This window comes from Python bivittatus, unplaced genomic scaffold, assembly GCF_059951505.1.
Source record: "Python bivittatus isolate LINGU-HERP-01145 unplaced genomic scaffold, Pbiv_v1 ctg000960_np1212, whole genome shotgun sequence".
Taxonomy (NCBI): Eukaryota; Metazoa; Chordata; class Lepidosauria; order Squamata; family Pythonidae; genus Python; species Python bivittatus.
The window spans coordinates 13850438-13864154 of NW_028277124.1; the positions used below are offsets into that span (position 1 = coordinate 13850438).

The 13717-nt window shown below is 36.5% G+C and overlaps 1 protein-coding gene across 2 annotated transcripts in view; it reads left to right on the forward strand.

The window, feature by feature from the left end:
* SLIT2 (slit guidance ligand 2) overlaps positions 1 to 13717 on the forward strand; it is a 245792-nt gene that overhangs the window by 219511 nt on the left and 12564 nt on the right. For both annotated transcript variants that reach the window (XM_088131411.1, XM_088131412.1), the window contains exons 26-29: positions 511 to 635; positions 967 to 1064; positions 4034 to 4173; positions 12129 to 12222. In XM_088131411.1, the coding sequence (XP_087987537.1) occupies positions 511 to 635; positions 967 to 1064; positions 4034 to 4173; positions 12129 to 12222 (457 nt within the window). The remainder of the gene's footprint in view (positions 1 to 510; positions 636 to 966; positions 1065 to 4033; positions 4174 to 12128; positions 12223 to 13717) is intronic.

The following is a 13717-nucleotide window of genomic DNA, read 5'->3' on the forward strand; positions in this document are numbered from 1 at the left end:
AAGAATTCTCATTCACATAACCCTTAACAGTTTGGAATTACTTTACAAAACTGTCTATGTGACACTTGTCATAAAAGGACATCCAAAGGAAATTATTTAAATCTGAGAGGTAAATAGGAAAGAAAGAAACCAGTTAAAGCAAAGTGAAATTGAGAAACACAACAAAATTCCAAATTATAGATGTGCAAAAAATTTTGATCTGGGAAATAGTGATTTTTAACAGCCCTATGCAACTAAGCAACATTGTCAGGTGTACCTGAATCCTTTGTCCTTGCTTACACTCAACAAAACATTTTTTCTTGGAACACTGGTCAGCTTATCCTGACACTAACTTGTTTCCCATAGTAGAAGTACCCAAGCATAGCCATGAGGATATCTCACGTGGCATCTGTGTTAACTAGGATAGCCTCAAAAGCTTGGAAGAAGATCAAATCTGATACACTCTAGCTGAGATGATAATCAGTCATGACAGGCTTGCTGTTGTAACAAAGAATCTGTGCTTATTTGAAGGTCCGGTGGATGTCTCTATTCTTGCCAAATGTAGCCCCTGTTTATCCAACCCCTGCAAAAATGATGGAACTTGTAACAGTGACCCAGTTGATTTCTACAGATGTTCCTGCCCTTATGGTTTCAAGGTATAGATAACATTAAAAACTGCATTCTTTATGTGTTCCTTGTATCTTTTATTTGAGTCACTTTGCAGAGTGAATCATTCCATTGGTTCATAATGCCTGGTTCTGTTTACTTTGGCTGACAGTGATATTTCAGGTTCTCAGTCAGAAACAGGTCACTTTTCTGGCCCTGAAACTGGGTCTTCAGTGTGCTGTGGTTCTATTATGGACAGAGGGTTGTGTTAGCAGGAATGATGGGTCGTGGGGTGGAATCTACAACATGTTACCATTTGAAAAGAAAACCCAAATTCTCCTTTTTCTATACAACATGACTGTTTTGTTCATTTACCCTTAGGGTCAAGACTGTGAGGTTCCAATCCATGCCTGTATCAGCAATCCTTGTAAACAAGGGGGGACTTGTCACTTAAAAGAAGATGAAAAGGATGGATTTTGGTGAGTGTTTTTTTTTTTTTAATACTGTGGAAATACAGAAGGGAAGTCATCCACCAAGGCACAGAATCTGTGAACACTGTTCATCTGTTATTGAATAGGTAATGTATATTGATTTGTAAGTCTTTTGTACAAACATCAATGAGCTTAATGTGCTTTGAAACTTTTTTTGCTTTAAATATGTTGTTATTAGTCAAGGCATAATGGAGCAAGATAAGATGATGTTGCTTCTATTATCCTAATTAATAGCCAGCTAGATCCCTGTTGAAAAGCCTCACAATTCAGCTGTTTTTCTTTGCCTCAAATCAGCAGCTTGGAAGTGATCAGATGTAAATCCCAGTGAAACACAAAATTAATGATGTATTGCCAGACCAGCACGCTGGTGGGTAAACATGCTGTGAGCATTTTTAATCTAGGGTTATTTAACCACAGAATACAGGCCTCCAGATGTACCTCTTAAATTATGGAACTAAGAACTGTAATAAATGGATCCCATAATCCTAAATAAAAATTCATCTGGCTTGTTAGAAACGTTTTTGATTCCCCCTATTTAATAAGCAATTAACTTTCTTTTTTACACCCAAATTACAGGCAACGGCTGGATTGCTTTCTTTTTGAAATTAATTTCAAACAGTTTAATATGATAAATTGCTGTTTTAATCACAACTTTACAGGAATAAAATGAATAAGAAGCACTCCAGAATACTTGTGGTGGAGAGGTTTCCATGAGACAAATTAAGACATATATTCTGAAAAACAGTTAAGCTGATTGCCATAAATGGATAGTCGCTGATTTCCAATTGAGGCGAGCATGAATAAATAATTATTGCAGTGCAATAATTAATATAGTAAATTATATCCCAGAGAAGCTAAATTTGTTAAGTAATCCTTCCTTCTGACTCTGTCTTTCTCCTTCCCACATGCTTCTGCATACATTTGCTTCATAGCAGACAATAACCTTTGAAATTCATAAATGAGTAAGGCATTCACAGGGTACTTTCATTCCATTACACTCAAAATGCCCCTATTTGCCTTCCAATTTTCAGTAATTTGGTAATTCTCTAACTCTTAGAGTAGTTCCGTTACAGCATATTTAAACTTGAAAGATTCCTGTCATATGTTTAGCAGCCCTCTAAAATAAAGATATCAAAATGGCACTAATGCTGCTGAAAAAGACACTTTGGCAATCAGATGTCCAGTTTAGGTATTAGAGGCAGAGATGGGGAATCCTTTGTTGGAATCCAAATTTCTCCTTTTCAACGAGAGCTTTTCCTTGCTTGTTTGGAGCCCCCATAAACCCATTCCTTTTCTTTCCTAGGTTGATTTTGGTTCTAACTCTCCTGCCTTTCTCTGCTAGAAATAGCTGATCCTTCTTCCAAAGCTTTAACTCCACTGTAGGAGTCAGAGGTGACTCTTAAAACATGGGAAGTGTAACCTGGTTGTTTGGCCCTTGCTCTTCTTGGCTTACCACATCAAACCCTGAAGTGGGAAACTGTTTTCCTGTTTGTTACAAGTTGATGACCACAAGTAGGGGGAAAATAAGAAAGGCATATTATCTCAGTTATATTAATTGGAGAAATAGCTTAGATAGTATTGGATTAAAACAAAAAATATTGTAGCCTTTTTATGAAGAATGGACTTCTCCTTCTCCTTCCCCCTCTCCTTCTTCCAGTTTCATTCAATATCCCTGCATTAACTCAGATTAGATGATCCTCTAGTGTCCCAGTGGGGACTCTACCCTTTCCTGAACTCGTTTGCATCCTTGAATTGGATTGGGTGATTTTTGCACATCACAAGTGGGATTGCAACTGAATGGAGTGGCACTCCCCCCTCCCCCCAAGATCAGAACTGCATTCTGGGAAGCTCATTAAATAGAGCCATATCATTGGCTCCAGTTACCTGTTCAAATTGGCTCATCAGTAGAGATGTTTCCCGAGTGGAGGAAACTACTATTGAGCGCTGGAAGGCTGTCCAAGCCTAGCGAAGGAGGGGGACCATCCAAAGAGAATATAAATTGATGTTTCTCTAACTACAGTACTGCACTGTTTATTGTCTGTTTCCAAGTCCAGTTGCTTATCTTCAAAATTCTTAAGTGACTTTGAACCTAGATAGATAAAGAACTGTTTCCTCACACATAAAGCTGCTCCAGTGCTACTGCTTTTTCGGTAGTTAGGCAGATGATAATTGATGAGAGCAACTCACTTGTGATGGATTGAGATGCTTCTGGATTGCACAATAGGAAATCTAATGCCTTTCCTGAAACAGCTGAATTTTGTTCTAATGCCTATGCTTTCTGGAACATCATCCAGAATTAAGTTAATTAATTAATTAAGTTAATTAACTCCCCCCCCCTTTACGGTTGTTGTTTTTAAACTTTTTTCTAATGTGAATTGACATTGTTTTGTTTTCTTTATTTAATGTTGCATTATTTTAAATACAATGGTTTAACTTCCCATTTATTGCCCATTTATGGCCCTTAAGGCCAGCATAAGGAATTTTTAGGTAAAAATAAATCCCCAAAAAGCTGAACGAATAGGACCTTATTCTAGATTCTGCATCTGAACTGGAAAATTGCATATGCTGATTTACATGACTAAATACTTATGGATCCAAGAAATTATCTATCTACAAATCTAATACAAACATTTGGAAAGTGTCTTCATTCAGTTGTTTTTTTGTGCCTATTTTATTAAAGGAGTATTCATTTATGTGAGCCCTACTGCAAAACTGTACCTACAACTTTTATTGGTCCAAGCAAAGCAGGAGAGGAAAAAATTAAACATCGCCAAATGCTTAACATAACTTAATTCATAGGACTGTTGTTGTTTTTATCCCAGGCCTGGAATTCTCCACTGTTATTTAAAATCTAAGTCTGTAGAGTATCACAACAAAAAATTGTTATCTACGTATGCATTTCAAACATCCTATGTAAGATTCTTTTGTTTGAAAAGTTGGTGTATTTTCTTGTATAGGTGCGCCTGTGCAGATGGATTTGAAGGTGAAAACTGCGAAGTGAATATTGATGATTGTGAAGATAATGATTGTGAAAACAATTCCACTTGTGTAGATGGAGTAAACAACTACACTTGCCTTTGTCCACCGGAATACACAGGTATGAAGAAGAAAGATCTTACTTTAATATATCACAAACTCCATAATCCTGTATGTTAATAGATTTGATCCCTGCTTCTTCTAGTTTAACTGTCAAGGTGTTCCTTTCCCATACCTTCTTCTGCTCTTTCATTGAACGCAGCTTTTCTTTTGTGTGACATCAGTTGCATCATAAGAAGGCTTAGACCTTATAAAAGGAAAACACAGAATATGAAGATCTCAGCTCATCTCAGATATGTCACATTGCCTGCCTATTTAAATACTTGTGATTTATCTTTGGATATATATTTTGTAATATGAGTGTACCCCTTTTCAAAACATCTGCAGTTTAAATATTGAGGGAAATGCCATCTGCCTTTAGAAGTCATTGAACCCCATGTAAGTAGTCTTATCCTCCTTAAAAAACCATAATTTTTAAAGCTATTCCAGTTCATGATGAATCCAGTGGACTTTGTTCTGTCTGTTTTGTATGAACCATGCTTATAGGCATCTGTAAGCTGTGGATGAGGGGAGGCAAATGAAACACATCATCCGGCAAATCCTGCAACCTGTTTGCTTGCATCAGTCATGATGTAAGGATGTAATTGCAAGATTTGCATGATGATGTCATCAGGCCCAAGTTGTCGTTTTCAGATCACGGCTGTCTGTTTTTGGATGCTGCTGACCGCCCTGCCTTTTTGGTGTCACCTGCAAACTCGACTACCTTCATGTTCCCACCTGATTCCAGATCATTTAGAAAACAGCAGTCCTAATAAAGATCTTTGGGGAATAAATGTGAGAGTCATCTGTTTCTTCGTTTATTTATATGCACCGTTTATATCCTGCCTTTCTGCCCGTAGAGTATTCATGCTGCCTGTTTCCTGGTGTTTAACCAGTAACTGATCGACATAAAACCTGCTTATCCACTGTCTGCCCCGTTTGTTCGGGGTTCTTTGCTGAGGTTGTTTGCCAAAACTCTTTAGAAGATCCAAGCACACCAAGTCTATTAGTTCACTCTTATCCCTGTGTTTATTGGATGCAGTTGAAGGACTCAATGGGGGCTCAGGCAGAGCTTTTTCTTGCAAAGCAGATGCTTGGATAGCCGACCTAGTAAAAGCCACTTTAAATCCATCCATGAATACTGTGATTGAAAACTGAACCTGGATTACCATTTTAAAATCATTTTACCCTGGAGGCACTATAGCTAACTTGAGCAAAAGATTCTGCCAGCAGTAATTTCAAGGGAGTTGTGACTCAAGCTATGTTTCTAGCAGGGAGTTGGATCAGCCTTACTTTTTTACTCAAAATGAGTTTTAATCTTAGCCATTGCTAGGGATGTCAGATTCCTTTATATCGAAATAGAAATAGAACAGTGCTAATAAAATCAGAAAAGAATATGCAAAATAGTGATTAAATGAATGACATTTGTAGAAACTAAAAATATATCCATAAAGTGTTAATACAGAACTAACTCAGTCCTTTAACATATTATTAGACATATAGACCATCTATTGCTTTAACTTCTCAGTTTTGGTACAATATGTTTCAATACAATGATATTTATATAATAGATTTCTAATATTCTATTATTTAGTTGCCTTAGAGTGTTAAATATAGATATGAGAAAAATGGGTATTCTATCACTATTAATTATAGTTTTGGATAGTAATGTTACAAGTATTATGATTATTTGACTTTTCTTCAAAATTAAATATAACATTGGAAATAAAATGAAAAAATTAAGGAAAAACATACATCATTTGTTGTATAGTAAAGGTTTCATTCTTAAGCTATATTACTTGGTATTAAAATCTCCATCGTGTTGTTCCATGGTGGTATGTCAAATTTCTTGTTTCCCCAGACATCGTTATTTTTATTATATTATTTTGTATTGAGGTTAACAAAACAACAGAAATAAACAGAGAGGGAAAAGAGTAGGGAAAAATAAAGATGAACAAACACACTGAGATGCACATCTGTATTAGGCCTTTCTGCTCAGAGATTTGCACAAATGAATATAACCAATGATAAAAATAATTGATGTGCTTGTAGGGATTTTTAAAAAAATAAGAGATGAGGATTACAGATTTTTATTTTCTTATTTAAAATATTTTATGGCACCTTTCTGTTGTAAACTGTAGCAGTCTGCACAATTCAGAACATATTCTTAAAGGAAAGACAAGCTTTTAACAGTGGCATAATCACACCTTTCAAACACAAAATAGAAAAGTTTGAGCATACTTTTTAACATACATACCGATGGAGTCAAGGTTATTCCAAAATTTGAGGTGACCATTGATGATGCTTTGGGCCTTGTGTAATGTGATGCAGCCTTCAGATGTGACATCTGGGCATTTTTGTGGAGAAGAGTGGTTAAATGTTGGTTTGAGGAGACTTATGATCAAGAGCCCAATACGGCCTTGGGGTGTATAGGGTGACTTTGGATAGTTGCACTCCTCACAAGGTGGTGGTTGTGGAGATAAAATGAGGAAGACCCCTATATATGCCACCTGAAGCTCTCAAGGAAAAAGTAAGATAATCATGGAATAACAAACAAAACAAGAGAACATAGATCTGGGAATACTCTGGGAATCAGGACATTCTTACATGACAAAATTAATTGGAGCTGATTAGCATCTGAGTACTATATTTTACAGTAACTGAAGCCTCTGGCTATATTTGTGATAGCCTTCTGTAGAATATTTTACCCCGGTTCAATCAGCAAACAGATTTCTGTCTTGCAGTGGTAGGCACAAATAATGTATCAGTCAAAATTGAGTCACAGCTCTGAGCCTCCAGGAGCAATGTTAGAACCAGTAGTACTCCTAAACTACAAATCTAGTCCTTTCTTGAGAGAGAATAATCTCACCCCAAAGTTAACATTTCCCCAGGTAAGCAATCAGTCCTACCCCCTGTCATTAATTTGTTTCATCTGAATTATGCATCCGTCATCTAGGCTATCATAAAGTCCACGTATGCATTCCAAGTAGTTGCTGCTTCATATGGAACTGGATGAAAAAATGCAGGGAGAAATTTTACTTATTATTTCTTTTGAACCTTGCACTTTCTGTTCTGTTAGCTTATAGCTATCTAGTGTTTCTTAATCCTGGGTAATACAAATATGCTTGAACAGTTTATACATAAAGAGTCTTGTGGCACCTAAAGAATCAGTAATGTATGATAGTATAAAGTGATAAAGTTACCTACAAGTTAGATATAGGTACAGAACAGCTGTACTTTGCATTGACAATCTGCTTTAATATACATGATCATATATTTGTCTCAGTTTAATCCATGATGAATAGTGTCTTGTCACCTATTATATTATAGCTCAGCTATTTAATGATTAAATCAATCTTTGTAATTCTTCAGATACATTCTTCGGTTCAAAGATGACTGTCTTGAGTTAATAGAAAAATAACCTGGGGGATTTAGTTGTCTCCTGTAAATGCTAGTTTTTGGGTATTGCTATTTCTCAAGTCTAATTTGGATCCATTTTTTTTTATATAGAGATGTATCTGTTTCCTTAATGTACAGTACAGCAAGGGATGCTGATAAATGGCATATAGTCCCACTAGAAGATGATCAGATGTATGAACATTTGTTGTCAATGACATAAGAGGTCCTAACAATGTGTTGCCATAATAGTTATGAGGGCGGAGTTGTCATTAGGCATTAGTTTACCATGGTACAATCTGTGGTTGCTGGTAATGTGGGTGGATGTCTGTAAGCAAATACACGTTTACAGTGTGCCCTCTGAAGGACTGGCCATGTTGTTAATCATGAGCTGTAGATCACTGATTTTATGCTTGACTGGTTTTTAGCTTGAAATACAGGTGGGAATAAAAGCTGTTCTTTTGCGTTCTCTTCTGAATCTATGTTGTAGATGGCACAAGATTTGGGGGTATTTTGCTATAACACGCTAACATAGCTACCTCTCTGGACAGTATATAGACAGTGTCTTTCAAGGCCTAGTGAATGAATCTAGCAAATACCTTGGATGGAGGGCCTAACAGCAATAGGATATAAGTGCAGTAAAGAAATATTTTTTTAAAATATAGTGAATTTTGCACTGCAATTCAGATAGGTAGGTTTTTGTTTGTGGAACATAAAAATGCCATCTAGAAAGGTACAAAGCTTTGGTGAGAATTTCCAATTAACATATTTAAATGAACATTTTTCCTGTGTAAGTCATTGTCTTCAGTTGCAAGCTAGCATTGGGCTAAAAAGAATATAAAACATTTGTTTTAAACAGCAAGCATCTCTGTTTCAGGATAGAAATATACTTATTCACATACATGAAATATTCAGTATATAATTAACAATATCAGTGGGGTATTCCATTGCATCTCTGTGAGTTCCTCATTGCGAAAAATCTATTGACTCAGAAGAGATCAAACTTTTTGAAGTGAAACATTTCTAAAATCCCTGATATTATTTCCTGTACGGTTTAAATTCTGTCTTTCCTAACATATCCACGTTTGTAACACACCATCTTTTGAATGTCAAGATCATTAAGTGTCTCCTCTAGATTGTTCTTCTGGCTCATTATCATCTGCCATTAAGATCACTAATACCTTCAGCTTAGCAACCCTCTTTCTGTACCAGCACTGACACATACCTCTTGTGTGTTTGCTGTGCTATAAATAAAAATGAAATGCATGTGTCATTTTCTCTGCAGTGACTTAATTTTTCTGCTGCCATTAAATGTGCCTTGCTTTATTTGCGCTATGCTGTTTCAGTAGAATGTAAATGTCTCTTTGTCTTTTCTGCCTTTGGTCGCTGCAAGCCGCTAATCTGAATGAAGTGGAGAAAGGTTAGTGGATCTGGTTTCTCTTTTCCCTGTTATTTCAGTTCCCTCTAGGGTTCAACTGCTGAAATGGCCATCAAAGATGACATTTAGGGCACTCTCCCAGAATGATTTCATACTTCTTGATCTACGATGTTCAGATCTGCTGTCAGAAGTTTGTATGTGCCTCAATCTACAGGGTGTCCCCAAAGTCTTAGTGCAGTTTTAAGCTTTAAAGCTGCACTAAAAGTCTTTTGGGACACCCTGTATTCCAGAAACAAACAAACGACCTTTTAAAAAATTATCACATTACTATATGGGTTACTAGCAGTAGAGGACACTTAAATTATTAATTTTAAAATGCTCCATCTGAAACGTTATTGGGGCATATAAATACCTATAGGACTAAAAACAGTGTTGTGCAAGGGAATTTCTGCGAACAGATACTGTTGAACACAACATTTCACATCTTTATAATAGTGAACCAGTTACCAATACTTTCTCATTAGTATGCTGTTCCCAGCCAATAAAGTCCTCTGTTCTCCTTCCCCAAGAACAGATTAATGGATTATTAAACTTCATTTAACCAGGCTAGAAGAATAATCTCTAGTGACAACTGGTATAGTAGTTAAAACTGAAGACTGGGATGTCTCAAGTTGAAATCATTATTCAGTAACCAGTTTTAAAGACTGCCTGAATAAACCACAATCTCTTAGCTTCTGGATTCAATCTTAATTATGGACATCAGTATAAAAATGGAATTAAACTGAATCAAACTGTACCAAAAGAGCTGATTCTACAGGTTTTTTTAGAGAATACTTGAATATTACATTTTTAAACACAGCAAAATGCTGTATACGTGCTATTTTTTTTTAAGTTAGATATTTTGTTAATTTCCATAATTAAAGTTATATACCCCTATTCTTTGGCTATTTCTAATTAACTATCTAAGTTATGATTTTCAATTATATTGCAATGTAATGTAAACCAGGGATGTTATTGGGCCAAGGATGCCTCTGGAACAGGCAGTCATAAGACACCTATTTATCAGAAGGTGGAATTTGGCCCTGGAATACCATCTACTGCCTCCATTTGACCTTCCTGTGATTGACAGACATTGCTGCAATTAAATGTGATGCTAGAGGCCCACGTTTGCATTGCAGCATACCAACTTCTTCTTTAAATTATTGAATTTTTAAGAAGCTTTTAAAAACGCACAAGGACCCTGGTGAGCATCCAGGGAGGTGTCTGGAACACAGCTGTGTCTATGATGAAAATAGAAATCGGCATGGGTTTCAGGATTTCAAGATGGGTTCTTATTCATTTGGCTTCCAAGGTGATTCCTGTGGTCCTATATAAGGCCATAAGAGAAGGGCTATATTGACCTCCACTGGGCAGGTAGACCATGGGAGTTCTGCTTGATATCGTTGCTTTAACCTCAGGGTAAGTGAAGAAGGCCTGACCAGAAGATTTCAGCTGTTGTGGAAAATCAGTAGAGAGTGTTTGGAGCTCACCATGACTGCCTTGAATTGCGCCTGGAGAAGGACTTACAGCCCGGCTCTCTATCTCTGTGTGTGCACATTCAGTCAACCCTTTAGCTGGAAAGGTGGAATCCCCCAGTTCTCGACTGGATATACTCTGATTAATTACCTACTTTAGCTTCCTGCCAACATCTCAAGAAAGGAAAAGCCCTTTTTCTTCGTCATCTGTTTTTCCACCCTTTCCATCTGTAAAAATTAGGACCAAGAGAGTCTTAAAGTAACCAAACAAATCAGCCTATTCATAATGCCTGCTACAAAATGTTCAGGATAATGCATTTCTTCTTCTTCTTCTTCTTCTTCTTCTTCTTCTTCTTCTTCTTCTTCTTCTTCTTCTTCTTCTTCTTCTTCTTCTTCTTCTTCTTGATGATGATGATGATGATGATGATGCAGCAGCATATTATTTTATGGTGCTGAACTACATTGACGAAAATAAGCAAGGATATTTTCAAACTGCAGTTAGAATATGGTTTTATTCTTCATGTAGAAAATGCCTTTGTAAAACACTACTTTGACTAAATTAATTATTCATAGATGGATAGATAAGATAGGTTGGTAAATATTTTATTTTGGTCAAAGACCAGGAGTGAATTCATAGAAACAATGACTGATGTTTCATAAACCTTCATGCACTCATTTATCTGAGAAAAAAACATTTTTAGGGCACACACATTCATCTTCGTGTCTACTCTTTATGATATAATTTCACTGCAGGGGTTTCTTCCAACAAAAGCCTGTAAGAATAATAAACATATTCACGGGTTTCTTTAGAATAGTGACAGTGTAGGCTGTTACATAACCATTTCTCTCTTTTTGAGATCCCCCTCTTTTTTTTTTTTTGGTTAAGCAAAGGCCCACCGTTTGTCTGCACATGTTGTTTGGTGGCTTTTCTTATTGACGTCGCTTTGGCCTGTCTTCTGTAACAATCATGGGAAAAAAGAAAATGTTATATTTAGTGTTTAACCTGTCTGATCTACAGAACTTTTACTCTCTCAATCTCAAATTCTGTTTAATTTAAAATATACTTACAGGACATGTTATTGGAACAGGATGAAGCTGCAGGGCTACTAAAATGGTTTAGAATATGGAAGTGGAAACTAGGAACTATCTTACTGTAGTACGCGCTGATGTGTTTTTAAAAATCTGCTTGGAACATGTTATCATATTGCAGTATTAAAGGGCAGCGCGTTTGGATAATGGGACAAGATTTTCTTCTAGTTAAGAACAAGGGTATCCACAGAATTTATCAAAAGACTCAAGATGGTGGCCAAAGATGGTGTCAAAAGAATCAAAATGGTGGAAGCTTTTTGATCATACCATGCAGGCACTCTGGATTAAAAGAGAGCATTAATCAGTTTTAAATCCAAATCATCATTAAAAGCCAGCCAGTATTAAAAATTCTAATATCTTAATTAATTGACTAGTGAGTTAGTACGATACTGTTAGTAAAATGATAATAGTTTAACACAGTAATTGAGTTAGTAACAGTCCCAGTAGCACAGATAAATGTATGGAAGTAGTCATGCCCACAGAAAAGAGACTATTGTTTCTCTGGTGCTTTAGAGAGGAAATTATATTTTTGGAAGTGAATTCTGTTCCTCCACTGATCCTGCTATTCTAGTCATGCTGAATAGTCATGCTTTGTTACAGGGGAACTGTGCGAAGAGAAGCTAGATTTCTGCGCTCAAGACCTGAACCCTTGTCAGCATGAGTCAAAATGCATTCTGACACCGAAAGGATATAAGTGAGCCTTTTCTTTATTTAAAGTCATTGCCATTTTGGTCATTTGAATAGCTGAGTTTTTGCTTTACAGAAGTGATTGGGCTGTCAGGCATTGCAATCCTGGTTTAATCTTTCCTTCTTTCTCCCTCTCCCCCTTCCTTTGGTTCTCATGAAAAATGAGAAAAACCTTACATGAAAATTCTCTTAATGAGGTGCATTAAGTACAGAGACGGAAGGTTGGAGAATCCACAACAATCCATGCAACATCCTTTCAGTTACATGGTTTAGGGAGTGAATAATTATATTAAATTAAAGCTGGATTATGAAGCTGCAATTACAAAATGGGTTATTAGGATGACACGTTGGAAACTATTATACAATAAAGCAGTCCAAGAAAGGGTAGGAAGGGTAATCTTTAATTAAGTGACATCCTTATTATCATTAATTAGTATGCACAATTGCAAAGCGACTTCTAATGGGCTTTAGATGAGTAGATTTGGAAACCGGCTGCTCTGATCCGCACCAGTTTTCTTGTGCCAAAGTTAGATTAGGCCAATTGCAGGTTATTCTTGCTTCATTTAAATATCTTTAAATTCTCTAGCCTTTTTAAGTATTTTTATGATTTGTTGGTTACAGTTTCAAATAGTTGACATAAATTCAGTAAAACACGATGCAATGAAAGTGAACCCATAAACGTAAGACTGAGTAAATTTAAAAATATAAAGGGCATTAGTTTTAGGCTCCAGATAATGGCCAAGGAAGTCATGTTTGCCGTTCCTTAAAACCAAAAATAAGAGTGCCAACAAGGGGGCAAGCTATTCCAAATAATTGGGACAGTTGCAGAGAAGGCCCTGCTTCTTGGTTCTCACCCCTCTAACATCATAAGGGAGGGAGACCCACAGCATTCCTGCCACATTAATTGCAACAGCATGGGAAGAGTCTACTTAATGAAGATGATCCTGTAGATATTTTGGAGCTAAACTGGCTGAAGAACAGTCAGGAAGAAATTGATCTAAATTGTCTTGATGCTAGTTTAAAAAATATTGGGGAAAGCCCCCCCCCCTTTTTTTTGTTTTTATTTTTAAAGGTATATATTCTGTATTAGAGTTTCATCCCAAAGTCTTATTTAGCTGTCTCCGGCTAGGATGTGGTGGTCTTTCCCAAGCATCAGTGTGAACAGCACCACAATTTGAACAACCTAGCAAAGAAAGTACAGCTAGAGGATCTTATTCAGTCTTTGTTGCAGTCATGAATTATAATTCTTCCCCAAACCAAGCTACAATTCCAACAAAAAGCATGAGTTTGGTACATCCTGACCATTGTTTGTACCATAAGGGAGATATCTGGACCATATCTGGACCATCCCTTTTAAACATAGACAGTCCTAATGTAACTATGGTGGCAGGTAGACAGGGAAGTCAGAAAGACATCATGAAATAAGGTAGTAGCAAAGGAGTTCCTTGTCATGCCAGGAAAATTGCATGGATGAATACATGTAAGATTCCCAAAGTGGGATT